This window comes from Strix uralensis, chromosome 5, assembly GCF_047716275.1.
Source record: "Strix uralensis isolate ZFMK-TIS-50842 chromosome 5, bStrUra1, whole genome shotgun sequence".
Classification (NCBI taxonomy): domain Eukaryota; kingdom Metazoa; phylum Chordata; class Aves; order Strigiformes; family Strigidae; genus Strix; species Strix uralensis.
In genome coordinates this window covers 82451346-82473171 of record NC_133976.1, presented here as the reverse complement: position 1 = coordinate 82473171, position 21826 = coordinate 82451346, and the positions used below count along the sequence as shown (strand labels likewise).

The following is a 21826-nucleotide window of genomic DNA, read 5'->3' as shown; positions in this document are numbered from 1 at the left end:
AAATGATATGTCATTGGTTCAAGATTTTGAGCTAATTCAGAATGGCAGCAATATAATTATTGCATCAGAATTACATTGTTCGTAGATTGTTGGGAGTTTTATTTTTTGAGAAACAAAATTTTGGTATCAACTGGTTTGTTTAAATACAGTAATATTTGATATTTATTAGATTAACTGAAACAATAGGGAATAATAGTGGTTGTTTGCACGGCTCCTGCATTCTTCCTGACCTCATCTTCTGTATGCCTCATTCTTGTCCCTGTGGATTCTCTGGCAGGCTTCTTATTCCTGTTGTTTCTGAAGAAAGATTGATTATTAGTTTTGATTGTTTGTTAGTCTTTTTTAAACTCTTCTTTTTTTCCTGCCTTGCTATGCTTATGTCCTCCTATTTTCATCATTTAGACACAGCAGGTGTTTTTCAGTGATGTCTGTATACATTACACTTTATAGATCAAGAAGAATGGATGGTATTTCAAGTGTTTCATGCCATATGAGGATGTAATACTTTATTTTTCATAGGCAGGGCTAAAATATGTTCCAGAAAGATGATGTTGATAACATACTAGTTAATTTACTATCAGTCTATCTGTAGCAAAGATCTTGCAGGGACTGAACAGTGTGCTGTTTACTCTTCTCAATATAACAGTGTTACAATGCTTAATATTACCCAATCTTTATTATTACAGAAAATGAGAAATATCAGAAAAATGTTCCATCCATTCAACATGAAATGATACAGCATACCCTACCAACAAGCTGCCTGTTGCCAACAAATATTCTGAGAAATACCATCACTTGCAAACTAAAAGCTTGTAGATGGCAAATTCGTCCAAACTATCCAAACTCTGAGATACATACAATATTATTCAGAGATATGCTGGCTTTTTGAAACAAAATGTTTTGACAGAGTGGGTTTGATAAATGTGTTCTGGGGAAGCATTTCTCAGATTACAATAGAGTTTCCTGAGAAGACCACAGGCTAGCAAATAGCCTAGGACTGTTGGTGAGGGTTTTTGCTTAAGTGGAATGGAAGCTGGGGCTCTGGCCGCACATCTACCATTTTAGAGAAAGAAACTAGACAATCAAACAAGTGTTGTAGTGTGGGGTGGATTGTTTATACGTCATCTCAGGTGAAGTCATGACTTAGAAAGTACTCTTAGTCCTTAAGTATTATGCAAATGTAAGTGGAGACATAGAAGAGAAACAAGTAATTGCATATTACTCATTCCTCTGGAAAATCCAAGGCTTCACTGTTGAAAGCTGCTCATATTTCCACTGAGCTTCCTGCTGTTTCTCTGTCACAAAGGAAAACAGGCATGACTTAGATCTGTATTGACCAAGAGTTTGAAAGTCTCAGCTCCACTTTCAGACTATGCAGTGTTCTGCATGGCAAATGGACATTCTTTGATGTATTTATTTTTGAATTTGTGACTACATCTGGTGTCTAGATTCTGCACATACAGCTATACTAGGCATTTTGGGACAGTGTAGGGACATCTGAGAAGCTTTATACAAGCTATCTGAGTTATCAGAGGTGGGCTAGTCACAACCTCATCGTATTGTCTGTTGTGAGTGCAGTGTACATACAAAACACTGAACTGAACTGCTTTCAGAAAGTGAGTAGGGTCAGTGTTGGTTGAAAAACTTTACATTGCCCTGCCATGTATGTGTGCCCAGGGTAAAAGAGAAGGACAGGTGCATTCGCTGTGATAAAATGGATTGGCAAATTCAGCTTTATTTGAAAGAAAACTGACTTGTGGAAAACATGTTTCCAATGCAACTGCAATGATCATCCCTCTGACTTGTCTAGAGAAAGAATGGAGGAGAAAAAAAGAAAAAGGATGTGTATGTAAAATTTCTTCATAAGAGAGAAAAAATGCAGTAACTTTCTGAAGTCTGAACTGAATAAGGTGAAGACATCCTGATTCTCTGCTGTCCAAAGAGCATGCAACATGACCCTACTTTGTAACTATATGTATATATGTGATACTTAAGCCTGTATTTGCGTTGTTTTAGTCTAGAAGTGCATTTGGCACTGTTCCTTATTTCATCAATTTTCTAGCCAAACCATGATCTCCAATTACATCTTTCCTTATGCCAGTACAAAGCAGGGCCAGACTAAGGTCAACAGATTGGTTTATATAACATCCAGTATCAAGGTGCCTCTGTGTGTCTGTATTGTAACAACTGCTTGGTGTTAGGTTCGTTATCTTCCTCATGTTAAATCCTGATCTTTTTGCTTCCAAATGATTAACCCCCTTCTGCCCCTAGCTTCTTAATCATACAACGCAAAACTTCGTTTTCCTTCCTACCAGAGACAACTGGAATAATTTCCCCATTGCACTGTGCTCTTCTTAAGAATTATCCCTGACATGGTAGTGATGTGCATAAATATCTGAGCTTACTTTTTCTATTACAACATTGCTAGAATACAAAGAGGTCCTCTGGGATCAGTAATTTCAGTAAAGTAATTAATTTAATAGCTTGTTTACAGAGAAACATATACTCTTCAATTGGTCTGAACAAAATGTCTTCTAAGATTTCTGTTTTTCAAATGCTTTATCTTTTTCTTTTCCACGTCTGTGTATCAACAAGAAATCCCTCTTACATTCATGCTAAAGGCATGCTACACTTAAATAAAGGATGAGCTTCTGGAGTTGATTGCTATTTCCTTCTCCCTCCTTAATTCTTTTTTGTCTATTACTTAGTACCTGTTTAAAATAAGACATGGGGTCTGAGGCATTTCAAAGCTGAAAATACAAACATGTCTACAACATATTCTTAGCTGTCTTCTGCCCTCATTACAACTAATGCAGCAGCTTTCTTCACAATGTAAGCACCCTGTTTGCACACCACCGACCTACCACGCAGTGTTGTCAGTTTAATGTCAGGTCATTCTGCGAAGCTGTGTGCAATATTTCTCACTAGTAACTCAGTGGGAATACACAGTAGCTCCAGCAGCACTCGGGACAGTTTTCTTTGTCTCCTAACCTGGTCATCAGAAAGCCTCATTGAAAGATGGGTAGGTAAGCTGGTTAGCCATGGGTGGTTTAGGGTATCACCTATGCTGATGGAAAGCATAATCCTTGTATGGCTGAATCAGTAGCAAAGAATGTATTATATCATGAGAAGTGAAATTCAGAGAATCTGGCTTTCAGCAGTCCCACACCCATTTGCACCACATCACTGTAATAGTCCTCATTTCCTTCTCATACCCCTTATCGCTGAAATAACTTCAGACCACTCTGCATTGCCTAATACCTTTTTCAGTGCCCCTAGCTGTCTTTCTTGTGTGTAATTATTCCTACAGTATATTCAGCTTCCTTCTTCCATTCATCACCTGTTTGACTGAGGAAGAGGAAAGGAAATTGCCTGTTACTTCCCCTAGGTTGCAGTTACGGACATGTTGATTGGCTACCTTACTTTGGTTTTGTTTCATTTTTTTCTTTACCTATGTAAAAGTGAGAATGCACTCCCCCACTACGATAGATTATTTAGTTTCCTGCATTCAGGCTGTATTGCCAAGAGTTCAGCCAACACATCAAGGAAATTCTTCTCAGGAGTGCACAGTGAAAGGACAAGAAGCAATGGACACAAGTCAGAGTACAGGAAATTCTGATATAAGGAAAAAATCTTCACAACATGAATGGTTAAGCATGGAAGCAGATGTCCAGAGATGATGTGGACTCTCCATCCTTGGAGATATTCAAAACATGACTGGACAAGCTTTGAAGCTAGCCCTGCTTAAAAGGAGAGATTGGACCACATAATGTCAGGACGTCCCTTTCTACCTAAATTATTTTATGATTATATGTCTTGATTATTTTGAAACTTCTTCTCAGTCAGATTTACTAAAAATTCACCAGCAAGCTTACAAGTTGTTTGATGGGGGAGCAGAGATGGAGGGAAAAGCAGACTGACAGATAGATGAGTGAACAAATGAAGTAACGCTATCAGATTCCTTTCCCTACAGATATGCTTCTCCTGACCACTTGCAAAAATGGTAGACAACTAGCCAACACCATTCCTTGCTGAATGTTACTGTGTGCAGGGAGAAATCCAGATTGCAATTAGGAGTTTCCTTCTGTGTCATACTGCATGCAGCTATAGTCTGATGCTGTATTATTACTGCCCAGGCCCCTATGCAGGCACATAATAGCACTGTATTTTGTGAGATGTATCTAGAGGAGATCGTCACAGAACAAGGAAATACTTAAGCAGTGGCAAATACTAACAAGTTGAAATATTAAGGAACCTACAGCCCATGACATGATAATCAGAGAGGTAGGCTTCAATAAAACATTCAGATGTTCCATTCAGGAACCGGTTTGGCTTGCAATACCTCACAAAGCTATGTGAAATATGAGAGCTTTCCTAAGCTATTGTTTGAGAGTTCAAGGAGTGTGAGAACAGACAGCAGAGAGGAAGATGAACCTATGCAAATTTTATGTAGATATATTTTGTTAGAATATGATTGTAGCCGTGGGAGGAGGAGCACCGTCTTGGGGTACTTTAAAAGCCAGAAGACAGGCTGTCCACTTGAGATCAGTCTCTCTTCTTTCTTCACGGACAGAGATGTGGTCAAGGATTCTTCTGAGCATTTTGTCCTTGAACTGGATTGCCACAGTATCTTCTGAACCGTAAGAGATCATACATTCTATGTTTTTATGATAACATATTTTATTTCCCGCCAGTTTGTTTCCTCTGGGATGCTGATATATAATAAACTGCATGTTTGAGAAATGTGTCTGAAATGGAAGTAGATGACATTGAAGGATGATTTGGAATGATGGTCTCCATGACAAAACTGCTATTAAATCTGGTTTGAATGACAGAAATCTAGAACTGGAGTAGATGAAGTCTGAAGTGCATGAGTAAAGTGGGGAGGAGATTCAAGACTGGATTAACAAGTAATACTAATGATCAAGATTGATATGCATCAGCAGTACAGAGAGAGCACAGTGTATGAGGAACTGCTTACAGGCCAGATAATGGCTGGTACTACGCTGAATGGCAATCCTAATATTCATATTCATTTTAGTATTCATATTTGTATTTGCATTTATATTCGTATTAGTGATGGCATCAGTATCAGCATCAGTACTAGTATTAGCATTGCACTTGCTGTGCTGTCACAGCTTATACAGCACTATCGATGTTCATGGCTTTATACATACAGAAGATTTCAGCCACAACTTTCAAAAATACAACATTAGAGCTTAAATACCCTTCTGAAAAGTTCTAAAAAACACTGTGAAAGTCAGTCTGTCTTAGATACACTGCTGGTTTTAACCATTTTACTTTTGGTCTTTGAATATTGTGCAGTCTGATGTGGGCAAGTGAAAATGACAATAAAGGCAGTATGAGCAAGCAAAGATGTGGGAGAAAAAAAGGGAAAAGATCAGATTACCAAGAAATGATTTTGTGATTCATGTTGTGCTGCAGAACCAACTTGTCAGTTCTGTCATACGTTATTTGGAAAACCTAGTTTGGCCAGCAACAGAACCTTAGACAAATATAGCAAATCTGAAGGATTATTTTTCAGAGGAAGAATTTGGGGAAGGAAGGCTGCCCTAATTATAGAGAGCAGTGTAACCAAAAAAGCTCAGTGGAAGAAAGAAGCGAAGGAAGCCACACAGGGAGAGGCATGGAAACAGAATAGAGTATGCAGGTTAGATTGAGCATTCCCTGGAATAGTCTGCAAAATGGAAAAGCAGGATCATTTCTTATGCATTATGCTGATTGACTTATGTCAGTTCTTTCCTGGAGGGAGAGATATCCAGAGAAAAAGAAATTTAAAAATTATTGCAACCATTAACTTGTATTTTTGTCATTGATCTCAAAAAAGAAGCTAAATATCATTCCTCCGTATGAGAGGTTCCAGAGGTTTAAGTATACGTATAGGTCATGGGAGGATAAATGCAGCTATGCGTGTCAGGTGTTTAGACACTTTAGTAATTGGAGCTGTGTAAATACCTGGAATAGAAAGATGCGGTATCATGCTGGGTAAGAGACTGCATAGACTGATGCCAGTCTTTCAGCTCAGAAAGAACTGTGAGGGACAAAAAAATTGTCATCTGTACTTTCTTAGCATATTATTCAAAATTCATTGAAAGAAATGGAAATCCTTCCACTGGTTCTGAGCAAGCTTTGGACCATGTCTTCTTTCACACGTACAGCATTTCTGTGATATTTTCCTCTCCTGTTTGCTCTGAATTTCCTCCATGACTGAACTCTCTGTTCTGGTCTTGCCTTCTTACAGTCAGTATGTGCTGCTGGTCCCAACAGTAGTGCGGAGCGACTCTCCACAGACAGCCTGTGTGCAGTTCCACGGCCTCAGTGAGCCTCTGTCCGTCAGCATCGTCCTGGAATATGGCAGTGTCCAGAAGACTCTCTTTGAGGAATTTGTGACAAAGAATGATTCCTTCAAGTGCTGCGAGTTCAAGGTATTTTCTCTTTTGAGACTACCGAAGCAGGCGTAGAAGCTGAGCTGTGCAACTCTCCTTGTCAGTGAGGGCATGAAGATGAAGAGTGCCGGCAGGGGATGGGATGAAAAAAGATAAACTGCTGGAAAGGCTGACAATATAGACAGGAAAAAGAAGGACATATGGGTTGTAGGGGGAAGCTGGAGAAAGACTTTTCATCTCCATTTACAGAGTGAGGAGAAATAAGCTTTAGATTGCCATCACAAGTGCATGCACCCCATGGGACTGTCATCACTGTCAAGCTGGAGAACCCAGCTAAGACGTGCTTATTCCCTTTCCTGCAAGATCTGGACAGATATGATAAACAAGTCCCAAGGTTAGGTCTTCCAGGATGCAGCAGGAGAAAACACTGCAGAATTGAGCTCTATGACTGGGGCAACCTGCATATAGGCAGGTAGCTACAAGAGATGAGGAAATGCGTAGGACAGGGCATAGCTTAAAAACTTAGTACATGATGACAAATTATGGGACTTCCACAGCAGAAATTCCCAGAAACTATCTCATTGGCAAAGATGGGGCTGCTCATGACTTTGCACAAACTATTTATGACTCACTTGACAGTCAGTATCTTACTCAAAGACCTTGGACATCAGGGGACCTCAACATATCTCATTTACCACTTTTTCTCTGGGGTTTCGTTTCTCTCCAGGTTCCTCCTGCCACTTCTGACCCCCTGGCATTCATTTCCTTCTCTGCCAAAGGCACCACAGTCAACTTAGCTGAGAGAAGATCAGTGGCGATTCAGAATGTGGATAATACTGTCTTCATCCAGACGGACAAACCCATCTACAAACCAGGGCAAAAAGGTGGCTGAGGAGTTTGAGTCAACTAGTGAACTGGGAAACGGAGTACAAGGGTGGGTCTAGAATGACAAGGACTTCCTCTCGTGGAATAAAAGGCTATGGCCTGTGACGGCCATGAGCAATCCTTCAGATAGTGTATAATTGTCATCTGAGGTTGGGCTCATCAAAAGTTAGTGAGAAATACAACCAATTCACAAAGTTGCAACAGATGGGTAGAGTTCATGTGTTTTTACTGAGTTAATTGCACGTATAGGATCTTGAGTTCTACCAGGTTTACTGAGGTCAGTCACATAAAAAGTGTCCTTAAAAATACAGAAAATAATAGGTTAAGCTTGGAATTAATAAAATTCATATAAAAATAAAGTAAGCATGTAATTTCCTGTCAACAGCTCTTTCTACTTAACTGCTAATCTGATTCACAGCACTGAGTCCATCATATTTAAATGACAGTACTAGCTGTGGTATAGTTAGTTATCTCTTTAGTATAATTATACTTCAGTATTGCACAAGGTTTATACTTAGAATAAAGACAAATTCCTCCTTCGCTTCAATTTTCCATTGAATTGGTTTGTATAAACAGTTTTTTAGTAAATGCTTCAAAGAGCTGAGTCCTTCAAGAAGAATTGAAGGCAGTACAGAGTATTTGTATTTACTATAGAGGTTGCTTTAGTCCCAGTAGGTCAGAACTGAAGATACTTCAGCTGACAAGTTTATTTTGGTTTTCTCTTTCACTGGCTAAGATAACCAAATCCTTTCTAGTTCTCTGGGGATTCTTTAGCTCTCCCTACAAGCCTGGGCAAACTTCGTTTCAGTTGTATGTTGAAAGTGACCACTGCTAAAGTAAATGATCCTTTTTTGTCCTACATCTTTTTCAGTGATGTTTCGTGTGATCACTTTAGACACCCAGTTCAGACCTGTTCAGGAGACAGTAAGTATGAGTGATAGTCAAAATTTTTCAAACACCTTCTTGAGCTACCTGTTCACTGAGACTCTCTCACTCAGAAATAGAATAAAAGGACCTGGGATAGGCCTTCTGATGTTTTTGGAGAACTGCTGTAACTCCTTAGCTTCACACTCCACTCTTTCCCTGACTTTATAGAGGGCAAAGGGTCTGAAAGCACTCCTGCAGATCTCTCACAACACAGATTTTGTAATCACTTCACCTGCCCCAGATATGTAGAAAGAGACTGGATGTTTTTGTAGAAAAGATAAATTCACAAACAGGTTATTCTCTTAAAATTATGTCTTTAGTTACAGACATAAGTTTCAAACTGTTTCCCTGGCCCAGTCTTCTGCATCCAGAGAAAGATGTTCACAGCCTTCTTTATGTTCTAGTATTTCTCAAGCTCAACAGTTAATTTCTTGATGTTCTGATCTTTTTTTTTCTTTCTCTTTTTTTCCTTCTCCAGTATCCCCGGATCACCATTGAGGTAAGAGATGCAACATGTCATTAAAGAACAAGTTGCTTTGGAAAGACTGTGTTTCATCATAGTGTCAATAGCTGAGGGACTCTCATCCAGAGCACGCTGTCTAAAGCCAACAGACTTGAGGTTGAACAGTACCCATTATCAAACACTAGAGGAGAAGAAATCAGCAGAACTGGAGACGTTAGTCAGAGATGGCCTGGGGTTGTTGCTGTGTCTTTCACTAGGATTCAAACAAGAGTGTTCAGTGTAGTCCTACTTTGGTAGGACTACAGTAAACGGGCTGGTGAAATAGCCTCATTCTCATACAGGCATAAGAATAACAACTTTCTAAAAAGTCATGTTCTGCTGGGGGACAGACTAACAGTGAATTTACCCCATTTCACATCACTAGAACTCAAAACACTTTCTAAAGGAGGTCAGCATAATTATCCTGTTTCACAGAAGGAGTTGGGTCAGAAAGGCTTATGCTAGAAGAACTACAGATATACAACCTGAGTCCCAGTCAGGTACTATTCCTGGATGATCTGAGATCATCTGACAGTGTAGCTAATTTCCAGTTAAACATAAACTTAGGCTTGTCTAATACACAAACAGATCTGGAAAATTAACGGGAAGTCAGATCACACGTCATCAGCCCAAACTCACATTCACCTGGTGATGCACTTAGCCAATATGCCAGGATACAAAACTTGGAAGAAGGCAATAAGACAAGAAACAGGGTGATAAAGGTTTTGGTACATCTCTTTCTCCCACTCTTCAGGATCCAGAGCAAAACAAGATCTTCCAGTGGTTGGAGGTAGCATCTAAGCATGGAATTGTCCAGCTCTCCTTTCCACTAATTCCAGAGCCTATTCTGGGATCCTACCACATTACTGTGGAGAAGAATTCAGGTGAAGAACAGTACCAGTTCTTCACAGTGGAGGAATATGGTAAGCAAAGGCTGTGAACTGCCCAGCAACAGCAATGAGTCTGGCTCTGCCTAAGTCAGATAGGAGATGTTAGTGCAGAGTTTAAGTGCTTTGAATTCTACACTTCCTGCCTGATAAAGACATGGAGAGAGCTGGGTGGAGAAAGTGAAAGCAAGAAGGGAAAAAAGAAATGCTGAGAAAGGCAGCATTTTTCGGGAATTAAATTAGGAGTCTAATTCTTTTCTGGGCTTGGCACAAAGTCACTGTGTGACTTTGGAACCCACATCCTATCACTCAAGCCTTACATTCCCCATCTGTTCAGAGGAAAAATGAATGAGTGAGGCCTGTCCTGTTTTGTGGAGGTCATCACTGTATGAAGAGCACTAGGCTAAAATATGCAGTAGAAATCTGAAGATATTATCTATCAAACAGATGAAATGATTTGTACCGGACTATTACCAGGAGAGGCTGGATAGTTCAAGATGGAAAACAGTGGGTAGTGGAGGTGCCGAAGCACTCACAGTGACCTGCTTACTCTCTGGAATAGACCATATCAAGGGAGTTCCTAAATTCGTTCTGATTTTACAAGTTTTCTGGTCTTATAGTGGCAGGTTTTCCTTAGTAGTCCCCAGAGAAGGCTTGGACAACTCCCAGTTGTTTGGGTTTTTTTGTAGGGGCAGTAAAGCACCTTTCCTGCTTACCCTCCAGAGCTCTTTCATACCTTCCAGTCTCCTGTGTACAGGCGCATGAGAAAAAGGCCTTTTCCAGCTATGTTGTTATTATTGCTGGTAACTTGGGACAAAAGATAAGCTGTAAAGAGAGAGTGACAGTGACCTGTTTCATTTTACTATTTCACTTAGTTGTTTATCTCCTTCAGTGGGACCAGATTGAATGATAACTTCTGTTCTCCAGGGCTTAACTAATTTGAAACATCAGCATTACTCCCACCTTTCTCTTGAAGAACATATACAGCCCATTAAAGTGATTTATCACAGTTCTTACTGTGGCTGTTATCATTATTAGTATGATTATTATTGCATTTTAAAGAAGTTATTCATCTTACCACTAAAGGTTAATTTTTCATCAAAAATATCCTACAGCCAGCTCCTAGTTAGACTTTTCTTTGAATCATTTCCTCACCTTTGTTGGTGCAAATACTTTTGCCAACTGTTTTTTCACTGTCTTCCACACACGCACCAGCCTATGGCATGCAACTGCTGATCATTCATATTCACATTGCATTCTCAGTGCTGCCGAAATTTGAAGTGACAACCAGTGTGCCAGAGAGGATTTCTTTCTTTGATGAAGAAATCAGAGTGAACGTTTGTGCTTCGTAAGTATCAGAGCTGAGAACAGCACATTTGTGCACAAGAAACACAGAAGAGAGGATGGTGTGCCACACTGGGAAGCAGGGACCCTCCTGCTGATTCAGAGTATGGGTTAGAGCAATTCCTTTAGCTATGGTTTTCATGACATGAATTATGATAACTCTCCTTCTGCTGCAGAATTAGAACTTGGAGAGTTTGTGTGTGTCCAGCAGTTTGAATATATCAAGCAGTACGTACTTGCTAACTGTTATTTTTTGGTATTACAGAAAAGGTGAGAAATAGTGCAGAAGGAGAGTCTATCATTAAAATTGCTGGCCAAAGGACAGGGTGGCATGAGATAAAGGGGTGAACAGGGATCATTCTGCAATATGTCCTGCTTTGTCTAAGGCACTAATGAGAAAAGCAAGCAGCAGGGAATGATATCCCAACCCTGAGTCGAGCACCACTTTAGAGCTTGAAGAATGACTACACCAAGACAAAAGCAGGCTTTTTTAACAAGGTGCCAGAAACAGCCTAAAAATTCTTGAAGGAAATTCTGCTAGGGCTAAACTGATCCTAAACCCCAGCTGCTCTTCTGTCTGTGCTCTGGGCACTCCTAAGGGTTTTAAAGTCTACATTGCTCTGCAATCTTTGCAGGTTTCATACTAAGTGCACGTGATTGGATTGTTGTGTCTCTTCCTCTCCTAGGTACACTTATGGCCAACCGGTGCAAGGGAATGCCCGAATCAATGTGTGTCAGCATCGCTTTTATAGTCCACGATGTGAGAAAAAACAGAAAGAAACCTGTGAAGCTGTCACTGGACTGGTATGATACAGGGCAAGGCCTTTCTTCCTAGTCAGCTTTACTACCCAACATATAGCACAGTGTTTGGTGGCCTCATTCATTTCCCGGGGAACACCAGAGAGATAATCCCAGAGGCATGTTTTTTCTCACTATCTCACAGGTAACGCAGAAAGACCATGAATGTAGTTTTTACCAATGACCTCCTTAGGAGACTTTGAATTTTCTCTCAGAAAGAGTCAGTAGGAGGGAGGGAAGCTTATGAAACTATAAATCTATGATCATTCCTAAAACACTGGAGCTGTGTTCTTACCAAATCTAACCAGCAGACCTCTACTGGAAGCCTTTGAGGACACTTAATGTAAAACTAATGATTAACTTCTTCACTAGATCAGACTCAAAGTGCTCTGGTCATAGAGCTCAGGCATCACGCAAGATGGATTTAAGAGGGAGCATGAGCATAGAGGACTAGGGGGAATGAGGAGACAGGTTTCCAGGTGCAAGGGTAAAAGTTATTGAAACAATGAGCTGGGAAGGGAGCCAGGGAGTGAGAAGTATAAGGTAGGAGGGGAGTGAGTAGAAAAGAAGAGCTGAAGAAGATGTGAGGAGAGGCAGTGAAGCTCTTCAGAGACCCACTAATACAGATTCAGGAGCAATTTTCCAAACCTTGAGAAAAATGGGCTTTCCCCTTTGTGCTCCTTTTTCAGCTAGGGAAGGATGGCTGCCTCAACACCATCATCTCCGTCAAAACATTCCAGCTCTACCGCAGCTATGCCAGGATGTATACCAGCCTCAATGTAGAAAGCATCGTCACTGAAAACGGCACAGGTAACACCAAATGGAGGTTGGGAGTAGCTGAGTAAAGCTCTCAGGTGGTACTTTCTGAGAGGAGCGTCCTGGATCCCGATCTGTGTGGCAAACAACCAACAATCACTATATGCTTTATGTAGCTCTCCCTCCAGAGCATGTCTGCTCCACACAGCTTTTCAAAAGAAACATTTTTCTGCCCATGTCTGGTTTCTGTTTCCTCCTCTTTATACTGGGTGTGTCTCACAGGTATCCAGATGAAAGACTATGACTATGTTGCAGTCAACCAAGAAAATGACAGAGTGATGTTCAAGAATATGGATCTCTATTACAAGAGGGGAATTCCTTACTCTGGTGAGGTGGGTACCTGAGAGGATACATTTAGATCAAAACTCCCTGAGGTCCAGCATGATGATCTCCGTGTTACCCCATTTATGGCTGTCCCCTAATTGTGCTGCGAAATTCCCATAACACTGCCTGACAGTGACTGCTGCATAGTTCTGTTGGTACATTAGATGCTCCTAGAGAAAATAAGAAAATTGTATCATACATGGAGTGTTAGGGCCTCTCTTCTGCCTTAGCTGGATAAGTGAAAGGTCATATGAATGGGGAAGAAGAGTCTGCAAGAAACTACAGCAACATTCGTGCCTAAACCGAAGGTAGAATTTACCCTGCGTTGCATCACACAGTCCTGGGGATGTTTACTTAAAGCAGTGTAGATATTGGAGCACATTTCAACTTCCTAAGAACGTTCACAGGCAGGATAAACCCAGGCATAGAAAAGAGGATGAGCTCTACAGCATCATCCTGATATGCAATGGGGACAGAGGGTAAGCAGGAGCTTGGAGATGCTGCTGAGCTCCACAGGCTACCTGTGGCCAAGAAGTCATCTGACTGCTTTAGGTTTGTTAATCAGTGCTCTCCAAAGAGTACATGCCCTCGAGTCCCTCTGTTTCTATTTGCTCAGGAAGGGATAGCATGAGGTAAGAATTTAAACCATCATCTCTCACTCAGTAGTCTTTAACTTATGTGATGGCCCATTAAAATAATAGTCACTGAAGAGAAATAGAGGACTTAGGATTAAAAGAATCTTTTATATGAGATCATGTATATAAACAGTTCCTTCTCCTCCTGTCATATATAGTTTGTCCTTGCACTGACGGGAATTGCCTGCCTTTGCCTGTCACAGAACTCCTGCTCCTTCAAAACATTGAGGAGCATTTGCCTCTTAAATACATTTCACTCTTGATTTCTACTCCCTGCAACTGCCCTCAGTGCTTAAGTCCTCTGGTGAGCAGATCATTTCCCATTCTTCTTGTTGTTTTATTTTTCTGAATTCCTTGGGTATTCTTTGTGTTCAGATCACTGTGACAAATGTGGATGGTGAGCCCGTTGCCGATAAGACTGTCCTGCTGGAGCTCAATGAAAACTATCTGGCCAACTATACCACTGACAAGAACGGCACTGCTGCTTTTTCCATCGACACGTCCAACTTCTTTGATCCCAGTTTTAAGTTGAGAGTAAGTATATGCAGGCTTCAGTCTAACTCCTGAAACAATACTTCATTGGAGAGAGGGGATTAGAAGCAATCAGTGGGTGATGGCAGGATTGTTTCAGGTGAGGAAAGTAGGCAGGTAGTGCACCAACACCTGCAACTTGTATGAAACTGATGAGGGAACAGCAGTGCCTGGGAAGTGGCAAACTGCACCCCAGGAGTGTTTGGGCTGCAGTGATCATCAACACCTCCCTGCTTTTCCCTCCACTCAGAAGCCTCTTCTGCAGCCATATTCTTTCTCTTTATTCTGTGCGATAGAGGACCTTCCTCACAGACTGCCCTGACTTCCCCACCCAGCCTGGATGCACACCAGCCTCTTTCCATGCTGCTGCCTGCTTCCCTGCATGTCTGCTGGCAGAGATTCATGCCTGTTACCATCAAATGCTCTTCTCTTGTTGTCATGCCCTTTCTCCAGTGTGATGGAAGGAACTGAGAAAAAGAAGACTGTTTGAGAACAATGCCATTCTAACTCACAAGAAGTCCTAGCAATTTATTCAATCTGTCTCAAGCCTGAAAGGATCTGAAAAAACCTCCCTACTGCAGTATGCCACAGGTGTCTGGATACATTAAGGTGTCCAGAAGGCCTCCCACTCCAGACTGGTGAAACATAAATTTTTCACATCAGCTCTGGCTCTTGTCTTAAACAGCCCCACAAAATCAGCTTTGCAACAGAATATTTTAGAGGGAAGATGCCTTTACCTCTCATCTGCCTGACATTTTTTTGTTTTCCACTTTGTTGATTCCCCATGTATGACTCTTCTGCTTCATAGGTCAGGCAGGCACCAGATGACTGTGCAGATTTCTTCATCTGGAGGAATGATGATGATGAGCCCCAAGCCTTATTCGTTGTCCGGCGTTTCTACTCACGGACCAACAGCTTTGTGAAAATCGAGCCAGTGAAGGAGAAGGTCAGCTGTGGCCAGCAGCAAACGATCAATGTTCACTATGTCCTGAACAGTGAGGGCTACGAGAATGCCAGGCACACAAACTTCTACTATGTGGTAAGTGCAACCTTGACTCCCAAAACATCTATTTTCTTTCACCTTCTCTTGAACACCATATAAGGCAGAAATCTCCAGACCAGACAGTGGCTACAAATCACAACTCAACTTGATGGCCTTTGAAGCCTCTCAGAACATTACTCAAAATCAATGATTTTGTGGGACGAGGGGGGAGGTGCTTTTGATCCTCTCTCATGCATTTTTTCTATGCTTAGGTGATGACAAAAGGAAAAATTATTCTCAGTGGCCAGAAGCAAGTCAACATATTTGGTGGTAAGTTCTAGACCATTTTACTACTGATACTTCAGAACATTGTTCTTAGCATCAGAGCATTGGTAAGTTTTGTAAGAAGGGATGAAAGCAGAGAACTGAGGCTAAATGAGGTAGGAGTCTTTAAACCCCGGGCCTGTCACCTCTCAAAGTATCATTTGCTTTTGCTGTAGCATCTAGCCAACCCCCCATATCATAATCAAATTTATCTTGTTAGTTGAAAGATAAAAACTTTGTTGTCACCAAACACAAGGCATGTAACCTTCTTCTGTTTTATTTCTTGCCAAGAAGTATTTACAGTTTCACAGCTATTCTTTGACATCCTAGTCTTCACCAATTAGAAGACTAAAACTTTTAAAGTTTGAAATAATAGGTGTCCCACTTGACAGGGATATTTAGCAGCTAACTGCTTGGAATACATTGCATTTTGAGAAGTCTCCAAATACCCACAAATGACAATGATCCTACCAATCACAGCAAACTAAACTTTGTTCTTTCATTGTTAAAAGCATCTTTTCTTGCAGAACCTGGTCTATTTCCAGTCTTCAGTAAGTGGCTTAAGCAAGCTTCGCTTCACACATAGGACTTGTTTATTATTTGCCACCTTTGGTTTTAAGCTTAATTTCCTGTCCCTGCTCTAGTAGTTGTCATCCATGTAGATAAGACCTTTGCATTTCTTAGTGTTAAGAGAGCACTTTCTTCGATCATGTAGGAGGTTCGAGGTTTGAGACCCAAAGGCAATGTTGTGCTTTTCTCATGCACAGATTGCCCTGTCCTACTTCTACTCAGCTCAGACCCCTCTCTGCAAAGCAGTCTGCCTGCTCTCAGCATCCTCCAGTTTGTATCTGTTGTCTTGCTGACGGAAACTGTTCCTCAGCCGCTGAGAGATGAATCTTCCAATATCCAACTTACCTGTTTTTTAAAGGTGCTTGTGGGTTATGGATAAATATGTGGTCCTTCTACCAAAGCTGAGGTTTGTCTAATCTCTTTTGTTGGTTTCTCCTCCGCTGTTGCATGTTCCTTCCACAGCTCCCAGAGGTACATTCTCCATCACCCTGACTGTCACTGAGGAGGTTGGTTCCAGTGCCAGACTGTTGCTCTACACAGTGCATCCTCATGGGGAGATAGTGGCCGACAGCTCTTGGATACACAGCGAAATATGCTTCAAAAACAAGGTGAAAATCTTTGCTTTCTTATTAAGGCTGTATCATCTGGCTTTTTGCTGAGAGAACAGTTAGGGAATGACTTCATCAAGAGGCCTGTGCTTAGGATGGCCTTTAGGAATGGAAAAGGTACAGATGTGCCTGGGAACATGAGGAGCTGTCCCTGGAATTTACACATGTGCTCAGACTCAATGGAGTGGGGAGAAGGAGGTTGTCATGGTTTAACCCCAGCCAGCAACTAAGAACTACGCAGCCACTCGCTAAAATTGGGGAAAAAAAAAGTAAAACACATAGGTTGAGATAAGGACAGTTTAATAACTAAAATAAAATATCATAACAACAACAATAATAATAATAATAATTGTTGTTGTTGTTGTTATTATTACTATTATTGTAATGAAAAGGGATAGAACAAAAAGAGAGAAATAAAACCAGAGAAAATAAAACAGGTGATGCACAATGCAATTGCTCACCACCTGTTGACAAATACCCAGACAGTCCCTGAGCAGTGGTCCGCCCCTCCTGCCCAACTCTCACCAGTTAATGTGCTGAGCATGATGTTCTATTGTATGGAATATCCCTTTGGCTAGTTTGGGTCAGCTGTCCTGGCCGTGCTCCCTTCCAGCTTCTTGTACTCCCACTCACTAGCAGAACACAGAAAACTGGAAAATTCTTAACTTAGGATAAGTGTTACTTAGCAACAACTAAACCATCAGTGTTCTATCAACATTATGCCCACACTGAATTCAAAACATAGCACTGTAGCAGATACTAGGAAGAAAATTAACTCTATCCCAACCAAAACCAGGACAGAGGTGACTAGGGAATTATAGAGGTTGTGAATTTTCATAGAATGGGGAGTCAGAAGGGCCATCCAGCAGCAGGAACTTTGCCCCACAGACAATAGAATGAGTGCTGGTGAAAGGTGAGATTTAGAACTATGTACCAAGCTGATTCTCCTAATTTCTGTGTGGTTATCTTGAATTTATTCATTTCCAGCTCCAGCTCGAGTTCTCTGAGAAGCAGGGTCTCCCAGGCTCTGAAGTCAGTCTCCATCTTGAAGCTGCTCCCAACTCCTACTGTGCCTTGCGAGCTGTAGATCAGAGTGTCCTTCTTCTTCGTTCTGGGCGAGAGTTATCTGCTGAGAGAGTAAGCCACATTCCCAGTCCTGTGTTCTTTTGACCTAGGGGCATCCAGAATCACATTCCAGATCCCATCTGTGATCTCTCTGCCGCTGACTGTAATTTTATTTTTCCCTTGGAAACAGACATCTCAGTGATTAAAGGAAGGTCTATGGCAGTTGACTTCAAAGACAGAAATTGGTAGTGGAACATTTACTTTTGGAAAGCATAAAAGTGTAAGACATATCCCAAGAATATGCCTAACGTAACTCCTTGAAAGCATAGTTCCTCCCTGGGGAGTGATTATGTCAAAATTGCATTTTATGACTTAAATAGGCCTTGGGCCCAGAAGAAAAGCTGTAGATGTCAGCTAGTGTCTTGTTAAACTCCGGTCTGCTCTTTGCATGACTCAGGAGTATATCTCTGTGCTTTTTCCTCAAGTTCACCCCATAAAGCCATTGCATATCAGAAAGAGAAGGGTAGAGTCCAGTCCTTCTTGTGTATCATCAACCATCCAAATCGCTTATTTATCACTAGGCAAACCAACCGTGGTCTACAGGACTGCTCAGTGGCCACCATAAGCTTTGAATATATGTGATTTTGCACCTGCCCAGGACCTTCCTTGTGTTTATACTAGTTGTTCTCACCTCCCAGGTGTACTACCAACTTCGTGTGAATGATTTATATGGCTATTACTACAATGGCCTCAACCTGGAAGATGACAAGCCAGAGGCATGTACCCCAGTCAAAACCACCTTTTTTGATGGCTTGTACTATGAACCTGTGAATGTCAGTCGTGATGGCGATGTCTACAAGATTTTCAGGGTATGTGCTCTATGTGGTTCATTAAGTGGGACGTATTCCAGAAGAATTCATGCACATTAGCATTCAACTTTCTCAGGTGGTGGTTCTTACTGCTAAGAGAAGGCAGCTAATGCCTGGAACTGCCTAAATTCTCCAGTCACCCAGTTTCTGACTTTTCATCCCGACCTCTTACTCAGGAAGACTAAAAAGCACTACTAGATATAGTCACTGGGATCCTACCCATGCTTCAGCAGACATTTCCTAAACAGGACCATGGCCGTGGCTCATGACCTCAGGTATTCCTAGCAAAGATCTTAGTCGGTGATGCAGGCCACTTGGTTCCTGATACACTTGCCTCCACTCCCCACCGGGCCCATGGCCTAAGACCTAACATAAGCCCCATCGTTACTGCTCTTCCCAGAACACCAGGTGTCACTGCTCCATAAGAAAGACATAGAAGTTGTAGAGGAAGAGTTGTGACATTTAGGGTTGAAAGGATGGGATGTGAGGAGGGAGAAGGGAGATGAGGTATGATAACCCAGATGGGAGAAGTGACATGCACTGGTAGCTAGTGCATGCCCTGAGTGACATGATTGCTTCTTTCACATTCAGGATATGGGCCTGAAGGTTTTCACCAACTCTGCGTTACGGAAGCCAGTTCTGTGCAATGAAGAAAAATCAGATAGAGAAGATTACCCTGTCTATTTTGACCATGGCATCACACATGTCAGTGCTTATGGAGAAGGTAAAAGAAGGTTCATACTGTATCTGGGATCCCCATCTACCTGGTCTTCAAAACTGCTGCCTGTATAGAATAACAACCAGCATGTTGAGGGTTTTTTTGGGAATAGGTCTATGTGTCCCAGTTTGCCTCTATAAATCTCTTTCTGACTGTCCTTGCGGCAGCGTCAGTCCTCTCTCACTTAGGTACAGGATGCATATAGAAAAGACGGGAAATAGCGGGATGCTATTTCTTTCATAAACTGATATTAGTTTTTCAGGGTTTTACACGTCAAAACCTTTCATCAAATCACAATTCCATTAAATATTTAAAAGGAAATGCCAATGCAGAAAAATAATGGCAATTCCCAATGTCAAGAATTCACACAGCACTTAGCATACTTAGCACACGGTCTCCAAAGCCTTCAGAGATCCTTCTCCAAGTCAGGTTGCTCAGCAAAAGGGCAAAAGTAGCAGTCATAAGTTGTCACAAGGGAAATTGCTATTCAACAGTAGGAAAAAGTTCTTCCCCATGAGAGTTGTGGTACACTAGTAGGGGTTCTCCAGGAGGTTTTGGAATCTCCATCGTTGCAGGTTTTCAAAACTTAGCTGGACAAGACCCTTGAGTAACATGATCTGACTTTGAAGTTAGTTATACTCCAAGGAAATTGGACTAGAGAAGTCCAGAAGTTCCTCCCAACCTAGATTTTTAAATGATTCTGTGATTCTAAGATGTTAAGTCCAGCAAAATAAGGCAGTACTGCTATTTCCATGTAAGGTCTAGGAGATCTGAGGTACCTTCATGCTAAATGAGTTGTTAGACATCACAAGTGAGTTCATGGCAAAATTAGAAAGAGGATCTTGATTCCTAATATCAGACCTGTAGTTTGACTATATGAACAAGAATAGTCTTCCAATGGACTGGATATTCAGCTCCAGTTTTAACTACTGAACAGGATAAAAATGGTTGAGTTCTCAGGGAGGTTTGTGAAGCATTATAAGCTTTGGTGACAATATTGGCTACTGTTGCCCATTTGCAAATTAGAGAGTTAGTGGTAGAGGATGGGAAACATGTCTTTCTAACTGGATGATGAGACCTTTCAATATGAAAAGAAGTTAAATGTCCTGTGAAATAGCTAAATTTTCTAGTATTTTCCCATGGGAAAAGAGAATAGACAAGAAATTGTTTCTTCCCATACCCTATATCTGTTAAAATTTTCATTTTTTTGTGGGAAAAAAAATGGAAAAATGCTCAAACAGAATATTTAGTGTTCATTTGTGATGTTGAGCATGTCTTCAGATTCTTCTGGCCTGATGTCTCTAATATTATATTTTAACCATACACAATCTTCTAGATGAATCAAGGATTATTGGTGGGGGTAACGCTGTTGTTAACACTGTTCGGAAGTTCTTCCCTGAGACCTGGATTTGGGATCTGGTTCATACTGAGTAAGTATTTTTATCTTCACTTCTTATCCCCCATGTGGATTTTTGAATTGATACATGTTGCTGAAATGAATTCTGAGAAGAAGCCATGGAACATATGTCTGCTTTGTAGATGCGAGTCTCCTTTTCCCATCTTGCTCAATGACCGTTGAGCTCCCAATCTTGTACACAGTGTCAAGCCTACCTGAACTGTGAATGACATCTATTCTGTGCTCTTCCCCCCATCCTTCTGATGGGTAGAAAGAATAAGTGCTAAGAGTTAAATAAAAGCATTTGTTTCGGAGTGAGCAGGAGCGAAACTTGCTGTTATTCATCAAATTTTTAATTCAACAGCAGAAAACTCAGGTTATTTTGCTTTTTTTTCCAGGCTAACGTAGCATCTACAATGAGAACATCTTAGCTATGCATCCAGGGGCTGCACTAGAACATTAATCCAAATGTATTTGTTCTAATCTGTATGTTTGGGCATTATGGTATTTAAACAAATGGTATTTCTAAATTTTAAAAGCTGAGTATTCTTCCAAGTGTTTTTTAACATGTAGTTCACCAGCACCTTCATCTTTACTTCCAGTTTTATAATATTTTTTTAAATATGGAGAGGTATCTTGCAGAAAGTGAGAATAAAACAGAAGCACTAACTCAAGCAGGGAGCCTTTCTATAATTTGGCTTGAAAATGCCAAAAATAATTTCTCATTCTGTTTTTCTTACTTTCCTCAGTTCCAGGGGAGAAGTTAATGTCTTTTACACCATTCCTGACACCATCACAGAATGGAAAGCCAGTGCTTTCTGCGTGCAGGATGATGCTGGGTTTGGCATCTCCTCACCTGTTTCACTGACAGCATTCCAACCGTTCTTTGTGGATCTCACCTTGCCATACTCTGTCATTCGAGGGGAAAAATTTAATTTAATAGCCAACGTCTTCAACTACCTCAAGAAATGCATCCAGGTATATCAAGGTCCCTTTTACTTCCTATATGTTTTTTCTGTTTCCCAGAGATCCCAGCATTCTCATGCATAATGCACCAGAAATGCAGAAGTCTTTAACTTATGCTTTAGCCTGACACATTACTCTCTCACCCTCTCTCCCTGGAACCGTTCCTGTGTCATAACATTAGGAAAATGTGGCTGATGATCACTGTGGCTGGTCCATGGAAGATAAGAGCTTGCTCCTTCTGCCTACACAATTTAGTTCTTCTTCTTGCTCCT

The 21826-nt window shown here is 41.1% G+C and overlaps 1 protein-coding gene across 1 annotated transcript in view; it reads left to right on the top strand.

The window, feature by feature from the left end:
- Nucleotides 1-5989: 5989 nt before the first annotated feature.
- LOC141944174 (ovostatin-like) overlaps nt 5990-21826 on the top strand; it is a 30549-nt gene continuing 14712 nt past the window's right edge. The window contains exons 1-19 of the mRNA XM_074870278.1: nt 5990-6006; nt 6263-6446; nt 7135-7291; nt 8164-8216; nt 8698-8718; nt 9476-9644; nt 10872-10956; nt 11639-11756; nt 12440-12560; nt 12789-12898; nt 13901-14059; nt 14865-15095; nt 15311-15368; nt 16395-16540; nt 17528-17677; nt 18304-18474; nt 19066-19198; nt 20529-20622; nt 21338-21566. Of these exons, the coding sequence (XP_074726379.1) occupies nt 5990-6006; nt 6263-6446; nt 7135-7291; nt 8164-8216; nt 8698-8718; nt 9476-9644; nt 10872-10956; nt 11639-11756; nt 12440-12560; nt 12789-12898; nt 13901-14059; nt 14865-15095; nt 15311-15368; nt 16395-16540; nt 17528-17677; nt 18304-18474; nt 19066-19198; nt 20529-20622; nt 21338-21566 (2406 nt within the window). The remainder of the gene's footprint in view (nt 6007-6262; nt 6447-7134; nt 7292-8163; nt 8217-8697; nt 8719-9475; nt 9645-10871; nt 10957-11638; nt 11757-12439; nt 12561-12788; nt 12899-13900; nt 14060-14864; nt 15096-15310; nt 15369-16394; nt 16541-17527; nt 17678-18303; nt 18475-19065; nt 19199-20528; nt 20623-21337; nt 21567-21826) is intronic.